This window comes from Harmonia axyridis, chromosome 2 (assembly GCF_914767665.1).
Source record: "Harmonia axyridis chromosome 2, icHarAxyr1.1, whole genome shotgun sequence".
Taxonomy (NCBI): Eukaryota; Metazoa; Arthropoda; class Insecta; order Coleoptera; family Coccinellidae; genus Harmonia; species Harmonia axyridis.
Genome location: NC_059502.1, coordinates 39,089,752 through 39,113,034, shown reverse-complemented (window position 1 = coordinate 39,113,034; position 23,283 = coordinate 39,089,752). Strand labels below are relative to the sequence as shown.

The 23,283-nt window shown below is 33.1% G+C and overlaps 1 protein-coding gene and 1 long non-coding RNA gene across 4 annotated transcripts; one reads left to right on the top strand and one right to left on the bottom strand.

Annotated features, from left to right (window-relative positions):
* Positions 1–4,981: 4,981 nt before the first annotated feature.
* LOC123672420 lies at positions 4,982–23,280 on the bottom strand. 3 transcript variants are annotated; one of them, XR_006746272.1, is made up of 6 exons: positions 22,891–23,280; positions 22,702–22,835; positions 22,200–22,644; positions 5,509–5,539; positions 5,278–5,449; positions 4,982–5,218 (listed from the first exon to the last, which is right to left on the bottom strand). It is a non-coding gene; the product is annotated as an uncharacterized LOC123672420 (long non-coding RNA). The 3 variants fall into 3 exon arrangements; XR_006746271.1 differs by having other exon boundaries at positions 22,702–23,280; XR_006746273.1 differs by having other exon boundaries at positions 4,982–5,215; positions 22,702–23,280.
* Positions 6,386–8,854, top strand: LOC123672386. Its single transcript, XM_045606487.1, has 2 exons — positions 6,386–6,510; positions 6,752–8,854. The coding sequence occupies exon 2, from the start codon at positions 6,752–6,754 to the stop codon at positions 8,579–8,581; it is 1,830 nt and encodes a 609-aa protein (XP_045462443.1). The 5' UTR covers positions 6,386–6,510; the 3' UTR covers positions 8,582–8,854.
* Positions 23,281–23,283: the final 3 nt, after the last annotated feature.

Below are 23,283 nucleotides of genomic sequence, written 5' to 3'. Positions count from 1 at the left end.
TTAAAACACAGATCGCATACTCGTTGTAGAGTTGTCAACTGTACATAAATATAAATATATAACACGCCCTTTTCTTAAACAAATACGGAAATATAAAATTAACATAACAAGTAATAATATGAAACACAATTAACTAAAGACATAAAAAATAATAAGGGAATACAGAACTCCTATACAATATATTACTAAAGAAACTTCAGTCATTTTCAGAAAATGTAAACCGTCTAGGTTTTCTTATTTCTCTCCCACATCTAGTGCGGGGTGGACTATTACTATTTTCTGCTTTATGAGCAGGACTGTGAATTGCATTAGACGATGCAGGCAAACTCAAATTTTCATCAGTAACAGATAAATTAGGTTTGATATGCGGCTTGAAAATATGTTCTCTATTTCTACGATACTCTACACCCTCGGGTGTTTTGACCATGTATGATCTTGGAAAAGGACATATGTTTACAACTGTGGCTGGAAACCAAGGAGATGAAGGATTCTTTTTATAATAGACATCATCTCCTATATTCAGATTGGTTAAGTTCCTAGAACATCTATCATGATACTTTTTCATCTCTTCCCCTTTCTCTTTCAAATACGTACCATAATGATCATAATTGATAACTTTTGGTTTGAGACTATTTTCTGTTATGGGCAACTTCATTCTTAAAGGACGAGACATTAAAAGTTGCGCAGGTGAGTATCCACATTCTAAAGGACTATTTCTGTATTGTAGTAAACCAATGTATGGATCTGACTTATTGTCAATACACTTATTGAAAATACCCTTAATAGTTTGTACTGTTCTCTCTACTAATCCATTACTTTTGGAATAATGTGGACTTGAACTAAGTTGTTCAATATCCCAATCTTTCAAGAATGTTTGGAACTCTATGGAAGTAAATGGAGGACCATTGTCGGACATTACCATTAATGGTATACCATGTCTTGCAAACATGGATTTTAAAATTCCTATGACTTCTTTGGCAGTGGTACTGATCATAGGAGCTAATTCAAAATATTTTGAAAAATAGTCAACAAGTAAAATATACGTTAAGTTATTATATGAAAAGAAATCAATAGCTACTTTCTGCCATGGTAAAGTAGGTAACTCATGTGGTAATAATGGCTGCCGACTGTTAGCTCTGCGGTATTTAATGCAAGACTGACACTGTTCTACTTTATTTTTTATATCTGCAGACATGTTAGGCCAATAGACCGCTGAGCGTGCTTGCTTCAAGCATTTTTCAACACCTAAATGACCTTCATGAATTATATTCACAATGGTTTGATGCATTGATTTCGGAATCACTACTTGATTTCCTTTAAAAAGGATACCATCAATGCTGTGAATATCTTCACGCAAGTTATAAAAGCATTTAATATCTTTTTCTACCTGATTCTTCGAATTTGGCCAACCGTTTTTATAATAATTTATTACCGATTGTAGTACTGAATCCTTTTCTGTTGCGGACTTAATTTCTTCAAGTTTCTGAGGAGAAACAGCAAGATTATTCAAAAGAAAATTAGCATGAATACGTAAATCTTCTCCTAAGGAATCAGTAATATCTGCTGGTTCCACAGGGGCTCTACTCAGGGTATCAGCAATATATAAATATTTTCCCGGAGTATATTTAACATCCAGATCATAAATTTGTAGATTCAACTTCATTCGTTGCAACCTTGCTGGAACCTCTGCAAGAGGTTTCTTAAATAGACTAACCAATGGTTTATGATCCGTTTCTACATCAACTCTTCTCCCATAAATATACTGCTTGAAACGATTGCAGCCAAACTGAATAGCGAATAACTCTTTCTCTATTTGAGCGTAGTTTGACTGAGACTTTGAAAGTGACTTGGATGCATAAGCAACTGGTTTTTTGTTTTGAAGTATAACCGCACCTACTGCAAATTTAGAGCTATCAACTGACAGAATTAATGGAAATTTGTCATCAAAATATGATAATACTGGATCTTGACTTATGACCTTTTTCAACACTTCAAATTCTTTTTGATGTTGTTCTGTCCAATGAAATGCAACATTTTTCGTTAAAAGTTGCCTTAATTTTGTGGTACGCTCAGATAGATTGTCAATATATTCACCCAAATAATTAATCATGCCTAGAAATCTTCTAATATCTGCTGTGCAGGTTGGTACAGGTAGCTGACAAATAGCTTTAACTTTGTTCTTGTCTGGACTAATACCGTTTTCGCTGAAAATATGACCTAGATACTTAATTTCCTTCAATAAAAAATTACATTTGTCTTTGTTAAATTTCAAATTGAAATTTCTGGCCCTTTCTAAAACTGTTTTCAAAACTGCGTTGTGACCTTCCAATGTGTCACTAAAGATCAACAAATCATCAATATAAAGGCAAACTCCCTCAATATCACCAAATATTTCATACATTGTTTTATGAAATATTTCAGGTGCACAAGAAATTCCAAATGGTAGTCGTATAAATTTATATCTTCCAAAAGGCGTATTGAAAGTACACAGTTTGGAGCTATCATCATCTAATGGTATCATCCAAAAACCAGACTGTGCATCTAAAGTCGAAAAGTATTTTGCATTTACCAACCTTGAACAAATTTCGTTAAATGTGGGAATAGGAAAGTGACAACGTTTAATTGCTTTATTTAGATTTCTTGGATCCAAACACACTCGTAGTGACTTATTTTTTTTTTCTACTATTACTATTGAATTCACCCATTCGCTTGATTCTGATACCTTTTCAATTACTTCTATTGATAACATTCTGTCCAACTCAATTTTGAGCCTGTCATGAATACTAAAGGGAATTCTACGTGGAGGATCGATCACTGGACTTACATTTTTATCTATCTCAATATGACATTTGGTTTCAAGACATCCGAGACCATTAAAAACATCTTGAAATTCCTTCAAAACTGACTCGTGATTAATAATTCTTACTCTTTTTATCAATTCCAATTTTTGACATGTATTTAACCCTAAAATTGTTTCACATTCCATTTTAACTATAATGAACTCAATATCATGTTTGCTTTCATCAAATGTGCATTTTAAAATTGTACGTCCCATAACAGGTAGAACATCACCAGAAAATGACCTAAGTTTAACATTAGCAGGCAAAATTTGGCCATTACAATTAACAGTTTTGAAAGCACCATAAGAGATAACATTTGCTTCTGCACCAGTATCTAATATACAATCTAACAATCTGCCATTTAAATTAAGTGTGATTGACCAACTATTTCTACTGTGATTAAGTGAAAATACACTCTTGATGACAAAGCCATTTTCCTCATCCTGTTGTGAATTGTGGTCTTCATTAATATTTATGGAATTAATTTTGGGGCTTTGGCAGTATCTGGCAAAATGACCCCTATTTTTACAATTATGACAAATTATATCAACTGCTGGACATTTTTCTTTATGAACAAGTCCACAATTATAGCAGCAGGAATAATTAGTAATTTGCGACTTACTCTGGGTTGACCTGTGTGGATTCATGTTGTAACCCTCATGTCGATGACTGCTCACTAACGAAGGACGTTGGAATGAACGATTATAATTTTTATTATATCCACTGTTTTCATTCCTCTGACTTGATGTTTTAAAACTTGCATTTCCATACCCATTCTGATTACTAACCTTGTAGATGACTGGTTCACCATTTTTCACTAGTTGACGAGCCTGTGTTTGAGTGGCTATTATACTCTTAGATACCTGCAGCACCCTATCAATGGATAAATTTTCCTCCCTGAGCAATTTTTCCTTTATATTTTGATATTTGGAATTCAGACCTATGATATATAAATCACATGTTAGACTTTCTTTAAGATCTCCTAACTCGCATGATTGACTCAGGTTTCTCAGGGCTATTAAAAAGTCTTCTACAGTCTCTTCTTCTCCTTGTGACCTGCTTAGGAAATTGTGCCTTTCTATCGTGAGGTTCTTCTTTGGTTTGCAGTGTTTTTCAAACATACTTATCACATCCTTGTATGTACACGTATCAATGTCGAGCTCAAATGACTTGAAAATGTTTCGAGCTTCACTACCAATATAGTGTAATAGAAGAGCAACTTTTCTTGAATCAGTCTCACCTTCCAGATCACTAGCTCTGAGATAAATTTTGAAATCTACAATCCATTCATCCCATTTGCGAGATAAATTACCTTCCAAGGATAACGTGGGAATATTATGACCTACTCCATTATTTCTCACTTCCATATTCAAGCTTTGATTTTGCCTTAAATCATTTGCTTCCATCTTCAACACAATTTGTTTTCGTTCTGTTTATACAGAAACCACTTCTGACACCATGTTAAGTATTTCAATGAATATTAATATAAATAAACACTGTAACTTTTCATGTTATATATTCAAATATACAAAAACTATTAACTTCTATAAAACATCCATCTTCGTAGTCTTAACAACGAGTACTTACACATAAACCTTCTAGATTATTAATACTAAAACTGATTCTATGTCTTAAAACACAGATCGCATACTCGTTGTAGAGTTGTCAACTGTACATAAATATAAATATATAACAGGGTTTTAATACAGAAGGGTAATATCATTCAGTGATTATGGTTAAGTAAACACTCGGACAATAATAAGTATATGATTGATAAAAAAATTGGAGGACCAATTTTGTCACTTGTATCATAATAAATATGAATTAAATATTTCTTTTTTTTTAATAAGAAATCCAAATTGTTAATTTTTAGGTTTTCTTGCACTCTATAATAATATACTGAATAGTTTAACGATATTACTGGGCAGACGCTCCATTACTAAGAATGCTAATGAGGTAATTTTATTTTCAGATTAGGATATAATGCATATAATAGAAATATAATAAAATCTGTATCAAATTCTTTACAGCATAGAGAATTTTGGCTGTTCAATACAGTTGAGAATACACTTTCATTGAGTTATGGGAAATGAAATCGTATAATCAATACAGGAAGTAGTTTATTGTGAGAAAACTTACAGTTGTTCAAAATTATATATAATTATATTATATTAATTATAATTAATTTCATTGATTTATGTAAAGGATGTATGTCATATTTTATTTTGATATTGACTGGTTCTTCTATCCACATTTGAACATTGTACGTCTCTTATATGTGTAACATGCTGGTTCAGTTAAAATTTATTACCTCGATTTTTTTGTCAATCTCATTTCAATGTTCTAAATTATTTGCTATGAAGTTCTGGTAGTCTCTGCTAAAAATGAAAAAAGAATATGAATTTAGAGAAAAGTCATTTTCATAGAAGATGCATACTATTCATTTTTTTCTTGGGAAATAGATTTGCTTCTCAATTTTCACTTCTTAGATGTTAGTTCTTCTTGGCATTGACCCTAAGTTTGGAAAATTTTCCATTGATAGTTGCAAATAATCTCCTCTTTCCTTCTGCATTGAGAGTCTTCAATTGTTTTACACTTTTCAGCAAATCCTAAAACAGTTGAAATAATGAATTATACAAAAACTTGAATTGAGCTTGCTTTAACTTACATTTTCTGTGTCATTGCTTATAGATGTGAAACTCGCTCTGCTCGCCGAAGGGGCTCCGCCCCTTGGACCCCGTCACTATGCCGGTAGATCCTTCACTGGGTATCCCTCTAGAAAATAAAAGATTTTTTTCGGAAACCTTGTATCGTTAGCTGATTTTAGACGATTCACTCGGTATCCTATGCTGATTCTAGGCTGGAATTCTATATGACTTTTTTCCTAGAACATACCGTTTCGCCCTTGTTGACATGAAAATATATAATGCAAATAACTTTCCATGACGACAAATCAAGGGCGGTCCTAGCCTTAAATTTTGAGGGGGTTCGCCGTTAAGGTTTCGAGTTTTTCTATGGGACCAAATCCCAGATTACACCGATATCAAGCTCAACCTCTCAAAAATATTTATATTTAGATATTTATATGAAATTTATATAGGGTGTTTCAAGTTCGACGGCCTATTAGACGTTTCTGGAGAACGGGGCTGATTTGAAATCTGAAAATTCAGAATATGACATTGTTCATGATGCCCTATTCAGCTAAAATATTTAAGAATTTCTGGCACTTCCGGTTATACAAGAATTAAAGAAAAATTTTCCGAAAAAATCATTTTTTTTCATTTTATGTCTCAGATATTATCAAGATTTCCATTCTCAATTACTCTCTGTTAAAATTATTGCGTTAGTTCTCATAATTTTCAAAATATTAAGAAAAAACCGTAAAAACGAGAGAATTTCCATAGTCACCATTACGTGAATTATTTTCACTGTGAATATCCGTATGCGTAGGGTAAATGTAGGCAATGGGAATCAGTAGGCAATGGTAATCTCCCCAAAATAACAAAAATCGAGCGCGAACCACCGATGCCAACATAACTAAACGATAGCTATACGCCATTCCTGTTCGCAGCCGGTAATTCACTCAGTTCGAGCGATGCGTAGGAGTGAGACGGGTGTGAGAAGGTTTCGTGTTATTTTCATCTAATTTTTCGAGTTGATAAATCCGAAGGTAAGTCACAAAATAATAAATATTTATTTCTGTACATGCAAAGTGTAACAGTCGTAGCATTTTAGTGTCCAATTCAACAGCTATATTGTTGTTATAACCTATATTATATTTGCCAGGGTTCTTTCCCCCGCTTTTTGCCTATGTAGGTAATCGGAATCGGGTGATCCCAATTACCTACATAGTGATCCCCATTGCCCACACTACTTAATCTCGGTAAAACAGTATGATTTTTTGTTTTTAGATGCCGAAAGTACGTCCTAGAACGACTAATAAAGCTAACTGGACTATGGAGGACCTGCAAAGGGCTATAAAGCTCATCGTCGAACAAAATTATTCTATAAGAAATGCCGCGAAGACCATGAATATTCCATTTGCCAGTCTTTACAAGAGGTACAAAAAAAAATTTGATAAGGCACCTCGTCTCGGCCGTCAAACTGTCTTCACTCCTGAAATGGAGAAAGAATTCGCGGACATAATCAAGAAAATGGCCAACATATTCTACGGCTGCACCCCAAATCAAATAAAAAGAGCAGCGTTTGAATACGCTGAAGCCCTAAATCTGAAACACGATTTTAATAAGAGTACAAGATTGGCTGGTCGAGTTTGGTTTGAGGGATTCATTGCCAGAAATAATATTTCTGTAAGGAAGCCCGAAGCTACTAGCATCAATAGAGTTACAGCCTTTAACAAGACTGAAGTTGGACGATTCTACAATCTGCTAGAGGAACTAATGGAGAAGTACAAATTTTTGGCTAAAAATATTTACAATTGTGATGAAACCGGCATCTCTACCGTCCAAGAGCCTGAAAGAGTATTAACTGCAACGGGACAAAAGAGAGTAGGGTCCATAACAAGTTGGGAGAGGGGTAAGAATATCACTATGCTCTGCGCTATGAGTGCTGGAGGTGGATATGTCCCGCCGATGTTCATTTTTCCCCGAAAGAGGATGACCCCGACTCTTGAAAAGGATGGACCAACAGGAGCAATATACAAATGTTCGGACAATGGATGGATAAATGAAGAACTTTTCCTTCAATGGCTCAAACATTTTACCCAGTACGCCAAACCTTCTGCAGAAGAGCCGATACTATTAATACTGGACAATCATGCTAGCCACAGTTCACTGGCCATCTTTGAGTATTGTAAGGAAAACTATGTCCATATGCTATCTCTTCCACCCCATACCTCTCATCGCATGCAGCCATTAGATGTGTCCTTTTTTGGTCCATTCAAAGCTGCATATAGAAGAGAATGCGATTTATTCATGAAGAGCCAACTTTTACAAAGAATAACACCCTATGATGTTGCTTCGTTGGTCAAAAAAGCGTTCTCTAATGTTGCCTCCATGAGTAAGGCCGAAGCAGGATTCAAAGCAACGGGCATATTTCCGATAAATTCCAATGTTTTTTCAGATGAAGACTTTATAGCAGCTGAAGTCCTACAGTCAGAGCCAATCGTTGTTCAAGATCTTGCTGACTCTATTTTAGGATCGCCTTCTGTTGGTGCTGTTGCCTCCGTATCATCCATAACAGCTACTATCGAGCTAGAACAAAATAGTCCTATTCCAAGTACATCCACATATTGTCCCACTACATCTGAACGAGTGACTACACGGTTGTCTCAATTTGATATACCATCAACATCTAAGGATCTGACAAGTGTTCAAAATTTCATTCAAATGCCTAAGAAAGTAACAGTTGCCAAGAAAAGACAAGGAAGACAAAAACAGCACGCAACGATTTTAACATCTACACCTATCAAAGACGCCCTAGTTGAAAAAGAAAATAAAAAGAAGGCCAAAGCTTTGAAAACTCAAGGAAAAGGAATAGGGAAGAAAAGCAAGCCACAGGAGATCCGTCGTGAGAAGGTAAAGAAGAAAATACTGAAGGACTCCAATGATACTTCGATGTCAGACGTGAATACGGATGAGTTATGCCAGGATGACGAAAACGATGATACAGAAGATGCAAGCAACTTGTGTCTTGTATGTGGTGAATTTGGACGAAACAATGAAACATGGTACCGATGCACTTCTTGTGGGCACTGGGCTCATGCCGATTGTACTGGATGAGACTCTGCGTACAATTATGTGTGTGATATGTGTTGATCACCATTGTCCACATGCTGATCACCATTGCCAACCGGTGTTGACAATTGTGATCAAACTGATATTTTTTTAAATTTTATATTGTACCAAAACTAATAAGCCAAAGTGATTAAAGTTGATCTCAGTTGATAGTATAGTAAGTAAAGTTTATAATAAGAACAGAGCAATAAATAGTTGATTCATATATTTGATTTTATTTTCATTTTCGCTTAAGTGATCCCCATTACCTACATTTACCCTATACTCAATTCACTTTCACAAACTAGAATGATGTTGGAATATCGTGCATATCTTGAATTTGAAAATATCACAGGGTGTTTCAAATATTGTGCCAAAAATTGTGAACAAAATTTGATTATAACTTTCGATTTTCAAATCAGAACCCTATTTTTTTGTGATTTCGTTGAATTCTACGGTAAAAAATAAGGGTAGTGTTCAAACATGATTATGCTCTCAAATACAATAATTCAAGAGTTATTCGAGATTTTATCTGAGACATAAAATGAAAAAAAATGATGTTGGAATATCGTGCATATCTTGAATTTGAAAATATCACAGGGTGTTTCAAATATTGTGCCAAAAATTGTGAACAAAATTTGATTATAACTTTCGATTTTCAAATCAGAACCCTATTGTTTTGTGATTTCGTTGAATTCTACGGTAAAAAATAAGGGTAGTGTTCAAACATGATTATGCTCTCAAATACAATAATTCAAGAGTTATTCGAGATTTTATCTGAGACATAAAATGAAAAAAAATGATGTTGGAATATCGTGCATATCTTGAATTTGAAAATATCACAGGGTGTTTCAAATATTGTGCCAAAAATTGTGAACAAAATTTGATTATAACTTTCGATTTTCAAATCAGAACCCTATTTTTTTGTGATTTCGTTGAATTCTACGGTAAAAAATAAGGGTAGTGTTCAAACATGATTATGCTCTCAAATACAATAATTCAAGAGTTATTCGAGATTTTATCTGAGACATAAAATGAAAAAAAAGTTTATTTTGAAAATATTTTTTTTAATTCTTATATAACCGGAAGCGCCGGAACTTCGAAAATATTTTAGCTGAATAGGGCATCATGATTCATGAACAATGTCATATTCCGAAATTTTAGATTTAGGCGTACAACTTTGCTTCTGCCGTTTTGCAATAGATGGCTGTAACGGTAAGTGGTAGTCGAGATAAATATATCGTAGATGTCATACAAAAAGTTTGGTTATTTGTGAACATAACGCCATCGACATGTTAGTTGATTTGTGTCTGCATCATAAAGTTATTCACGATTAACCATGTCAGCTTACGAGCCAAATTCTCGTCATTTGCGGGATGTTTTAATTTTCTACTGAAATATGAATAAATCTGCGGCGTAGGCTCATCGAATGCTCTCAAATACCTATGGTGAGGCCGCTATTAGTGAAAGAACGTGCCGAGACTGGTTTCAACGCTTCAAGAATGGTGATTTTGATGTCGAAGACCAGCATCGCGGTGGGAGAGAAGGTTTTTGAAGATGCATATCAATACTTGATCAAGACTCATTTCAAACGCAACAATAATTGGCAGGATAATTAGGACTACAAGCCATTTCAAAAAGCCTGAAAGTCATAGGAATGATTCAGAAACAAGAAAAGTGGGTGCCGTATGAGTTGAAGCCGGTAGGTGTTTGAACGGAATTTCTTTGTTCGTGAACAGCTGCTTTCAAGACAAAGACGGAAGGAATTTCTGCATCGGATTGGGACTGGAGACGAAAAACGGGTTCATTACGATAATCCCAAGCACATAAAATCATGTGGATATCCCGGCCATGCTTCCACGTCGACGGCCAAACCGAATATTCTCGGTTCTAAGGTCATGCTCAGTATTTGGTGGGACCAGCTCGGCGTAGTGTATTATGAGTTGTTAAAACCGACTGAAACGATCACAGGCGATCGTTATCGAACGCAATCAATGCGTTTGTGCCGAGCATTGAGAGACAAACTGCCGCAATACGACGAGAGAGTAGATGAATTGATTTTACTGCATGACAATGCTTGACTCCATGTTGCGAAAGTCAAGATGTACTTGAAAAAGTTGAAATGGGAATTCCTACCCCACCCGACGTATTCTCCAGACGTTGCTCCCTCGGACTATCACTTGTTTCGATCAATAGCACACGGCCTGGCTGACCAGCACTTCCTATCTTATGAAGAATTATAAACTTGGATCGATTCGTGGATCGCTTCAAAAAAAGATGACCAGTTTTTTCGATTCGTACGCTGCCCGAAAGAAGGGAGAAAGTATAGTGACCAGCGATGGGCAATATTTCGAATCATAAATGTAACTATAACCAGTGTTTTACAATAAAGCCTCAAATTTCGCAAAAGAAGTTGTACGCTTATGTATTTGTTATATTAAAATATATTTATTTACTTATCACGGTTTTAGCCATTCAGGTAGAAATTAAAAAAAAAATAAATAGTAAATCTTTGTTTAATATGAAAAAAAAAAGACAATTGGCAACTATAACACAAAATCTAATTTGGTCTTTGAACCCTTTGAAAACCTTGTAATCACAGCGTCCTCGTCTACATCAATGTCCCTGTATATGTTCAGGAGGACTAAACTGAATCCGATGCCAATATCGAAAAAACCAGAATAACACCATATATGAACTACCATTTATTCATTTCGAAAATCATTTTCAAGTTTGATGATAGCCAATTCATTTCACTTGTATTTTAATTAATATCACTGATTCACTGATTTCACGTAAAATTATTTTTTTGGACTACATAAAGTCACTTTTATTATATCAACACAATCTCATCTTCCTCTTCCATTATAAACATTAAGTTAAGTTTCATTTTGATATATCTGCTTTGATACTCAATACTGACATCATCTAATCTTAATCTAATTAAACGAAAACAGAAATATTTCATGAATCGTGTTTGATGATAATTTCAGACTTTTAATTCACTCATTCAAAATATACAACGTAAGTAGAGAATATTTTCAATATGTAATTGGAAAGCTGAATGCAGAAACACTTAAAACTTGATTGTATGTGATAATTTTAGGTTTCTCACACAATGTTTACTATATAGAATTAATTTCAATAATGGGTCAAAAGTTATGAAATTTTGCAGACTTACTTATTTTGGGTCTTAGATCACGAATCCGGTGACATAAATTCCTCAATCCTGCTAGTTTTTTTTTTTAATTGTAAAGTTGACCTAATGAAGGTGAGGTTGTCCACATTAATAGCTAGTTTTATTGTATTTTATTAACTGATTCCTGTTAGAAATGATTAATTGATCACATTTCGAGCTTTTCCTGAAGTAAAAATCCCTTGTTTTTCGTCAAAAACTACTATTTTTTTCATTGTTTATGTACGGTGGCGGCCATTATGTTTCTTACGTAATATCTGTCAGAAACGAAATCATCAGCAACGTTGCCAGTGTGACACATTTGTAGTTAAATTGAATGAGATTATGACATTAACAGGGATCGAATTTTCGTGGCCCTTTTGGATTCGAAAAATTGGCAAGTGTATTATATGTGAAGATCTTGTTAATTGGTTCCAACTATCTATGGTTTTCATTGAACAAGTATTCCCGCTCTTTTAATCAGATCAGTCTATAGCTGATACTGATACCGAACCTTTGAGGGGACCGGGCAAAATAGTAGAAATAGATGAAACGAAATTTGGTTGGAGAAAATATAATCGAGCTAGAATTATAGAGGGGCAGTGGTTGTTTGAGGGAATCGAGTGAGAATCCAAGAAAGTATTCATGGTTCCAGTTGCTGATAGGAGTCAGGATACTTTGTTGGAATTAATTAAGGAGTGGATTCTTCCAGTAACCACTGTTATGTCCGATTGTTGGAGATCCTATGATTGTTTGGAAAATGGAGGTTTCCAACATTTTGTTCTTTACTTGGCCGAGCATTATTTTCATCGTAAATTTCCTGAATTCACCGATAGGTTTCATGAATTCTTCAAATACATTTCCGAAATATATACCCCCACAGACACTCAACATGATCATATAAATTATAATAATCTTGCCGAATTTTCTACTCGAATAGCTGTGCGAAAATTATGAGTTTCCATACAGTTTTATAATACGTCATAATCTCAAACAATCTATTATTATGAATTTCCACCAAGTAAAAAACCGATCCCATCAAGAAGATCTGGCATACAGGCAACGTTGCAGATTATTTCGCATCTGACAGACGTTACGTAACGTATTAAACATGATGGCCGCCGCCATATATAAACAATGGATAAAACCATCGATTTTGACGAAAAAAAGGCATTTTTATTTCAGGGAAAGCTTGAAATGTGATTAATTAATCATTTCTAACGAGAATCAGTTAATAAAATACAAGAAAATTAGATATTAATGTGGATAACCTCACCTTCATTAGGCCAAATTCACAAAAAAAAAAACACTAGCTTGATTGAGGAGAGGAATTTATGACACCGGATTCGTGATCTAAGACCTAAAATAAGTAAGTCAGCAAAATTTCATCACTTATGAATCATTATTAAAATTAATTCTATATAGTAAACATTTACCTGTTTTTCTTTTCAGAAGATGGATTATTTTCGTTTGGATGGATAATTATACAGGATATTTATTTGTCGAATATCAATTAGAAGTATCTAGAAATGTTGGACCCATTCAAGTCTGAAAATTGAGATTAAAGCTTCAAATTATTAACTAATTTGTAAAGAAATACACAATATTTGATCAACAATTATATAGGGTGTATATATTTGAAGTAGTAATTAGTCATTTTTAGAGAAATGAGACATTTTGAAATCTGAAATTCTCATTTCTCTAGAAATGGCAATTTCTTTCTTCTTTGAAAAATTTGGGAAAAATGCATAATCAAAATGTGAGAGTTATTATCAGTTAATAGAAATACTACCTGAAACAAAGAAACTGCATTCAATGTTTATTTTCAGTTTTGACAAATATTGAATTTACATAATCATTCGATAAGATCTATGAAAAGACCTACAGTGAAATTTTGTTTTAGGAATATTCAGTATAGCTATAATGAACTGAAAAGAGGCAAAATGAATAGATCTACCTTTCAAAAACCCATGGCTTATGTTGCCTTACAAGCAATCGTTATATCAGATTTAGGTGTAACATTTTTGAGAAATCAGGTTATAAGAAGTCCCTCATTTCCAAGGTTCATCAATACTTTTTTCAGTTGAGCAACAAATTATTCTTCTATTCCATAATTTATTAAGAAAAACAATATATGATATACAATTATATAGGGTGTATATATTTAGAATACAAGGAACGACACCTTTTGAAATCTAAAAATTTTGTTAATAGTAGGTTATTTTCAATAATTTATAATATCGAAAGACCAATTGGACATTCCTGAAGATCTAAGGCGTTTTTAGAATCTGAAAATTGTATCGATGAATTTTGCATACTCTTCTGTTGCATATTTCTTGAAGGTATATGGACAAAAATGATTTTTATGGGTTCTGGTGAATGATCAAAGGGATACAGGTAACAATTTCATTAATACCAGTCGAGATGTAGTTATCATAGATATGGGATGATATAGAAATTTCACTAGATAATTCCGATTCAGTGGAGGACAGCTGAATGATGGTTCGCTACGTTATAGAGCAAGCTTGTAGCTCTGGGTTTTACTCAGAAGTAAATTGAACAGGGCAATATATATAGTAAATAAAATTTTGACAGATATTAGTTAAAAAAGATCAACAATTGAGCATTGTATTTACATAAAATCAAAGAATAACTTGCTAACTGTTGTTGCATTGTACGTGGATAACTTTTTTGTTTTAACAAATGTTAATTCTGAATGAATATATATCTGATAGAAAATTTAAGTGATAATTTTAACATGAAGAATTTAGGGAAAGCTAAAAAATGTTTAGGGCTGAATATCACTAGAAATTATGAAAAAGGTAGTACAGTAATTGTTTATATTCTTCAAATATGTATTGCAATAATTCAACATGTCTGATTGTAACCATATGAAAACTTAATTGAAATTTGATTCAACAAAAGAGAGTTGTAATGATGAACCATATAAGAAATTAATAGGTTTATTACTGTCTTTAGCAGTATTAACTAATCCTGATAAAGCATACTCTGTTTATCTCCTGAGTCAATTTAATAATTATCTCATTATTGAACACTGAAAAAGTGCAAAATTCATTTCAAGATGCAAGTAAAAAAGATCATTGTTCAAGTTTTACTTCAGTATTTCAAATGACTGCCTCGGTACTAAAATTGTATCAGCCAATACTATTGACCCATGTTAGTGGGTTCGATAACTACACTGACTTGATTTTTTTCAAATGTTAACTTTGGATCTGAATCAATTAATAATTTAATTTTTACCAAAATTAAAAGCAATGAATAAATCAGTAGGATAGCATCTTCGAACTGGCCATAGAGCAACAATTCCTATAACCATTGAAAACTTTAGTGAAATAGGTATCTACATGTTTATACGAGTTTAATCATTCATTCATGAAATGGAAAGTTTTGATATGGTTACTTTTTAAAGTATTTTATACCTACATTGAATTGCTGGAAAATTGATACCAATTTCAAAAGTAATTATTATATCAACACAATCTCATCTTCCTCTTCCATTATAAACATTAAGTTAAGTTTCATTTTGATATATCTGCTTTGATACTCAATACTGACATCATCTAATCTTAATCTAATTAAACGAAAACAGAAATATTTCATGAATCGTGTTTGATGATAATTTCAGACTTTTAATTCACTCATTCAAAATATACAACGTAAGTAGAGAATATTTTCAATATGTAATTGGAAAGCTGAATGCAGAAACACTTAAAACTTGATTGTATGTGATAATTTTAGGTTTCTCACACAATGTTTACTATATAGAATTAATTTCAATAATGGGTCAAAAGTTATGAAATTTTGCAGACTTACTTATTTTGGGTCTTAGATCACGAATCCGGTGACATAAATTCCTCAATCCTGCTAGTTTTTTTTTTTAATTGTAAAGTTGACCTAATGAAGGTGAGGTTGTCCACATTAATAGCTAGTTTTATTGTATTTTATTAACTGATTCCTGTTAGAAATGATTAATTGATCACATTTCGAGCTTTTCCTGAAGTAAAAATCCCTTGTTTTTCGTCAAAAACTACTATTTTTTTCATTGTTTATGTACGGTGGCGGCCATTATGTTTCTTACGTAATATCTGTCAGAAACGAAATCATCAGCAACGTTGCCAGTGTGACACATTTGTAGTTAAATTGAATGAGATTATGACATTAACAGGGATCGAATTTTCGTGGCCCTTTTGGATTCGAAAAATTGGCAAGTGTATTATATGTGAAGATCTTGTTAATTGGTTCCAACTATCTATGGTTTTCATTGAACAAGTATTCCCGCTCTTTTAATCAGATCAGTCTATAGCTGATACTGATACCGAACCTTTGAGGGGACCGGGCAAAATAGTAGAAATAGATGAAACGAAATTTGGTTGGAGAAAATATAATCGAGCTAGAATTATAGAGGGGCAGTGGTTGTTTGAGGGAATCGAGTGAGAATCCAAGAAAGTATTCATGGTTCCAGTTGCTGATAGGAGTCAGGATACTTTGTTGGAATTAATTAAGGAGTGGATTCTTCCAGTAACCACTGTTATGTCCGATTGTTGGAGATCCTATGATTGTTTGGAAAATGGAGGTTTCCAACATTTTGTTCTTTACTTGGCCGAGCATTATTTTCATCGTAAATTTCCTGAATTCACCGATAGGTTTCATGAATTCTTCAAATACATTTCCGAAATATATACCCCCACAGACACTCAACATGATCATATAAATTATAATAATCTTGCCGAATTTTCTACTCGAATAGCTGTGCGAAAATTATGAGTTTCCATACAGTTTTATAATACGTCATAATCTCAAACAATCTATTATTATGAATTTCCACCAAGTAAAAAACCGATCCCATCAAGAAGATCTGGCATACAGGCAACGTTGCAGATTATTTCGCATCTGACAGACGTTACGTAACGTATTAAACATGATGGCCGCCGCCATATATAAACAATGGATAAAACCATCGATTTTGACGAAAAAAAGGCATTTTTATTTCAGGGAAATCTTGAAATGTGATTAATTAATCATTTCTAACGAGAATCAGTTAATAAAATACAAGAAAATTAGATATTAATGTGGATAACCTCACCTTCATTAGGCCAAATTCACAATTAAAAAAAAAACACTAGCTTGATTGAGGAGAGGAATTTATGACACCGGATTCGTGATCTAAGACCTAAAATAAGTAAGTCTGCAAAATTTCATCACTTATGAATCATTATTAAAATTAATTCTATATAGTAAACATTTACCTGTTTTTCTTTTCAGAAGATGGATTATTTTCGTTTGGATGGATAATTATACAGGATATTTATTTGTCGAATATCAATTAGAAGTATCTAGAAATGTTGGACCCATTCAAGTCTGAAAATTGAGATTAAAGCTTCAAATTATTAACTAATTTGTAAAGAAATACACAATATTTGATCAACAATTATATAGGGTGTATATATTTGAAGTAGTAATTAGTCATTTTTAGAGAAATGAGACATTTTGAAATCTGAAATTCTCATTTCTCTAGAAATGGCAATTTCTTTCTTCTTTGAAAAATTTGGGAAAAATGCATAATCAAAATGTGAGAGTTATTATCAGTTAATAGAAATACTACCTGAAATAAAGAAACTGCATTCAATGTTTATTTTCAGTTTTGACAAATATTGAATTTACATAATCATTCGATAAGATCTATGAAAAGACCTACAGTGAAATTTTGTTTTAGGAATATTCAGTATAGCTATAATGAACTGAAAAGAGGCAAAATGAATAGATCTACCTTTCAAAAACCCATGGCTTATGTTGCCTTACAAGCAATCGTTATATCAGATTTAGGTGTAACATTTTTGAGAAATCAGGTTATAAGAAGTCCCTCATTTCCAAGGTTCATCAATACTTTTTTCAGTTGAGCAACAAATTATTCTTCTATTCCATAATTTATTAAGAAATACAATATATGATATACAATTATATAGGGTGTATATATTTAGAATACAAGGAACGACACCTTTTGAAATCTAAAAATTTTGTTAATAGTAGGTTATTTTCAATAATTTATAATATCGAAAGACCAATTGGACATTCCTGAAGATCTAAGGCGTTTTTAGAATCTGAAAATTGTATCGATGAATTTTGCATACTCTTCTGTTGCATATTTCTTGAAGGTATATGGACAAAAATGATTTTTATGGGTTCTGGTGAATGATCAAAGGGATACAGGTAACAATTTCATTAATACCAGTCGAGATGTAGTTATCATAGATCAGTGGCGGCTCGTGAGCTTTCATTCAGAGGAGGCCAAGCAAAAAAAAATAGGTATACCACTAGTGTATCTACTTAGCCAGCGAAATGCATACCCAAGTGCAAGTATGAATAAGTATATATATATATATATATATATATATAGTTATGAAATATTCAAATATTCATCATGAACTTAAATTGACACGTGGTCCAAAAAAAATCAATGTCTATTCTATTAACTTGTCCCTGTTCGAAAATACTGTGAAAACAATCCTAGATGTAAAATTCCACCTTGTTGCCGCATTTGATGGTAATCGATTGGACCCTACTGCATTGAGAACCTCTGTTCTTTTAGAAGATTTGGAAAAAAATGAAGAAAAACCAGACAAATTTGCAAAAAAAAATTTACATTCTCTGATACTACCCGAGCAAGCTTTACTTAAAACTAAATTTAGTGCGTGAGCATTTAAATGACCTGCCATAACTGAAGCTCCATCATACGTCTGCGCTATCAATTTTTTTTCTAAATTTAATTTGTTCAACGTTTCTGTCAAAAATTTGAATAAGGAATCGGCAGTTCGACCTGCGTCTGCAAAAAATCCTGCAAATCTTTCAACTATTTGCCCCTCCTTATTTACATATCTAAACACTATGGACAACTGCGAGCTACATGTAATGTCTACCGTTTCATCTGCTTGCCAGGCAAAAAACAATGAATTTTGTAATTCCGCCTCAATTTTACTCCGCACTACAAAACTAACCGCTTCGAACAAATCGTTTTTAATAGATTTTGACGTCCCATAGAAAACAGTGGCATCATTCAAAAACTTTTCTAATTTTGAATCATAGCGGCTAATGAAACACAATAGCTCTTTAAAATTTCCCCTATTATCCGAATCTACACTTTCATCATGTCCTCTAAACGGCAATTCTTGAAAACAAAGGAACATAACTGCGTCAAGTAATCTTTTCAAAATATCCCTGTTTTCTTTGACCTTTCCGTTATGATCTATGATAGTTTGCCTATAACCCTGATCAAGTGAATTTACAATATTGAGTTTTCCGAACAATTTAAATTTAATTGATGCGCCTAAATGAGATTTTGATCTGCCATGTCTTTCAATCGACTCTGTAAATTTTTTAAATCCGAATACCCTAATTTTGACCACACATTGTTTTCTGAATCGTCGGAGAAAAGTAAACAAAACCAACAAAATAATTTATTCCGAACTGTACTTCCGGTCAGCCACTCGCATTTATTGTACCATTGGACGCAGAAGGAACGATTATGCCTGGAATTGACAATTAAATTTTGCATAGCAGGCTGAGGTGTTTTTATAGTTTTGGTAATGAAAATTTTGTCATCGTAAGGCATTTGGCTGAACTTTTTAATCAAAATAAAATCTACAATATCTTCAGTAACTCTGAGTTCCCTACTGACACTATCATTTTCATTTCTAGTTTCCGACGTTTCCGTTTTTCTCGATAAAATATATCTGAATAGCCAGCCAATATCCTTCCTTACCTACAAACTTTGCCGAACAATCCTAACACGAAACCACAAATCACACGCCGAAAGGAATAAAAAGTACTGACCTATCTTTTTCTTTCCCTAATTCTGGCGCTAATAAACAGAAACAGCTGATATAGACCCATCGTTAATCGCCGTGGATCATGTTCGGGCCGTTCGGGTTAAACGAATATATGCTTCGGTCAACGGAGACAGGGCCTCCGGCACGTGATATCCAGCTCGGATTTAGAGTGGCTGGAGCTACGCATCGGGAGAAATTTGAAATTCTACGTTCAAGACAAACGCGACTAGAGAGGAATTGGGCCTCCGCGACCCGCGTCTGGAGTCTGCTGTATTCTTTAGCACATCGCATGCCTGTAGTACGGTGCAGCGATGCGCAATCTTCTCGATTTTGAAGTCTGTTGCGGAGAATGTATAAATATGATGAAATATTGGGGTAAAAAGTATCCAGAAATTTGAATATTCTATTGATTTAGGTTAACATAATATAGTTGGACTTGAACTAAGAATTAAATATAATGCGGTAAAATTTGGGGAGGCCCGGCCTCCTCTGCCTCCTCTGAGCGGCCGCCACTGTCATAGATATGGGATGATATAGAAATTTCACTAGATAATTCCGATTCAGTGGAGGACAGCTGAATGATGGTTCGCTACGTTATAGAGCAAGCTTGTAGCTCTGGGTTTTACTCAGAAGTAAATTGAACAGGGCAATATATATAGTAAATAAAATTTTGACAGATATTAGTTAAAAAAGATCAACAATTGAGCATTGTATTTACATAAAATCAAAGAATAACTTGCTAACTGTTGTTGCATTGTACGTGGATAACTTTTTTGTTTTAACAAATGTTAATTCTGAATGAATATATATCTGATAGAAAATTTAAGTGATAATTTTAACATAAAGAATTTAGGGAAAGCTAAAAAATGTTTAGGGCTGAATATCACTAGAAATTATGAAAAAGGTAGTACAGTAATTGTTTATATTCTTCAAATATGTATTGCAATAATTCAACATGTCTGATTGTAACCATATGAAAACTTAATTGAAATTTGATTCAACAAAAGAGAGTTGTAATGATGAACCATATAAGAAATTAATAGGTTTATTACTGTCTTTAGCAGTATTAACTAATCCTGATAAAGCATACTCTGTTTATCTCCTGAGTCAATTTAATAATTATCTCATTATTGAACACTGAAAAAGTGCAAAATTCATTTCAAGATGCAAGTAAAAAAGATCATTGTTCAAGTTTTACTTCAGTATTTCAAATGACTGCCTCGGTACTAAAATTGTATCAGCCAATACTATTGACCCATGTTAGTGGGTTCGATAACTACACTGACTTGATTTTTTTCAAATGTTAACTTTGGATCTGAATCAATTAATAATTTAATTTTTACCAAAATTAAAAGCAATGAATAAATCAGTAGGATAGCATCTTCGAACTGGCCATAGAGCAACAATTCCTATAACGATTGAAAACTTTAGTGAAATAGGTATCTACATGTTTATACGAGTTTAATCATTCATTCATGAAATGGAAAGTTTTGATATGGTTACTTTTTAAAGTATTTTATACCTACATTGAATTGCTGGAAAATTGATACCAATTTCAAAAGTAACTGCCATGTTGAAATTCTTCATATACTGAATGATCCTTTGAATTTTATTTCTGTCGTAACATTTTGACTAGTATTTCAACTGATTTTTTATATGTATATCCTAGTTTAGCTCAGGTTATACGTTTGAGAGTCTCTAATTTCCAAGGTTTATTAATACATGTTTCAGTTGAGCGGCAAATAATATAACAGATAACAGACTTATTCATTATAAATTCAACAGCACTGCACTCAAATTCTTCAAAAACGGATTGATCATTTATATTTTTGCACTCTTCTGTCGTAAAAGTGTATATTTTAGATATTCAAAAAACACATGGAAATTTTTGAATGTCATCTGACTAACTTGGCTCTTTTTCCAGTAATAAAGCCAATTGTGAATTATCTATAAGGAGTTTTTCTATCTGTTTAATACATGATCAGATGAAGCTTCTGTTCTCTTTTGTAGTTCCATCTTCTGTCGCAATAGATTCAAATTCTCACGAAAGAGAATGTAGTTTTATAGTTTGTGGAAAATAAACGAAAAATTCCTGAAATAAAGTAACATTCATCCAATGGAATCAATAATTATACAAACCCTTCAAACGAACCTGAACTGAAAATGCATTCGATGATATCAATGTTCATTTCCAAATTTTGACAAATATCTATCGAATTTTCGATTCGCCGAAAACTTTGCATTTTATCTGTCGGCATTTATTTAAATATTGAATAACAATTTTGGAAACTGCAAACTTTTTCAAGAACTTTCATATATGGAAATGGAATATTTATTATTAACATGACACTGACAGTCAAATTGTCCACAGATACCACAGAAATATGGGACTTGAAATGTCAAAATGATCCGAAACACCCCGTATACTCGAAAACCGCGGGGAGAATCGAAGGTTTGGGATTTTTCCCGGGATCTCCAGATGATTTTGAGGGGGGTCTTATTCTTGTCATCTTTGCTCTAGATGGTCCCGTTTGGGCTGTGATTTTACGTTTAAAGTTTGACGTAAATGTGCAAGCGGTTTTATATATACTTAGATTTTGTGAACTAGAAATGGTTTCATCTATAAAATGTCCCACATCTTCATTATAGTTAACTTGTTGATGGCTCATTAATTTCTAAATTGTTGTCGTCATCTTAAACAGAATTTATTCTTTGTCCGAACATAGTAACAGCATGCAAATGCTTGCACAATATAACTTTGATGCTATTAGTGGAACACTCACATTTATATTTGTGCAAGCATATTTAATAATGACTACAATATCCTAAACCACAATCTGGATCACATGATGATATAAATTGTGTATTATAATATTTATCATCATATACAGACCTCCTCTATTAAGTCTTTCATTGTTTCTGCTTTTTTATGAGATTCTACAGAAATTTTTTGTTGATAGTTGTTGGAGTTAGGTCTTTCATTTCTCATAATTTTCATCCACATCTTTTCATCAACTATTTCTTCCAACAAATCTGATAGCTTGTCAACTCTAAAACAATGAATACTCGTAAATTGATAATTGCAAGAATAGAATTATGTAAAATACCTTATTTTCTTTTCCTTCTATTTTATAAGATTTCAGATATTCAAGCTCTCTATCGCCATATTTGTATGAATACCTGCTCATATTCTTTAACAATAGGCCACATCATTATTCTCTGTTGGTTTTGAAAGTAATGACTTAAAAATATCCATGATTAGTTTCGTTAGAAACAATCTGCCAAATTCTGCTCACTTTTTCAGATAATTTAGGAATTTGGGTAAAATTTGTTCTTCCTCATTAACCAATATATTTGTATGAATTAAGCAATAAAAATTGCTCTTCAACACTTTTTCACTTGAAAAATTCGAATATACCCAAATAGAGGCAAATATATTGTCACTGTGTCTATTCATGACCATAGACAAACTAAAAAAATAGATGAGCCACTCGTATATTCCGCGCCATCTGTCGGAGGAGGACACTAATACACGAAAAAATTATTTTTAATTTGATAGTTAGATGTCGTTGCATTCATGGAGATCACTCGTGAATAGTGGCTCCCATACACGTTACGGTCTATTGGGAGTAAAGTCTCCAGGTTTATATGCAGCTTGTGTGGGGAGACGTATGAAAATAGTAAGTATA

Excerpts from the sequence above, each read along its gene's own strand:
- LOC123672386 (XM_045606487.1), top strand. The coding sequence starts at position 6,752 with ATGCCGAAAGTACGTCCTAGAACGACTAATAAAGCTAACTGGACTATG.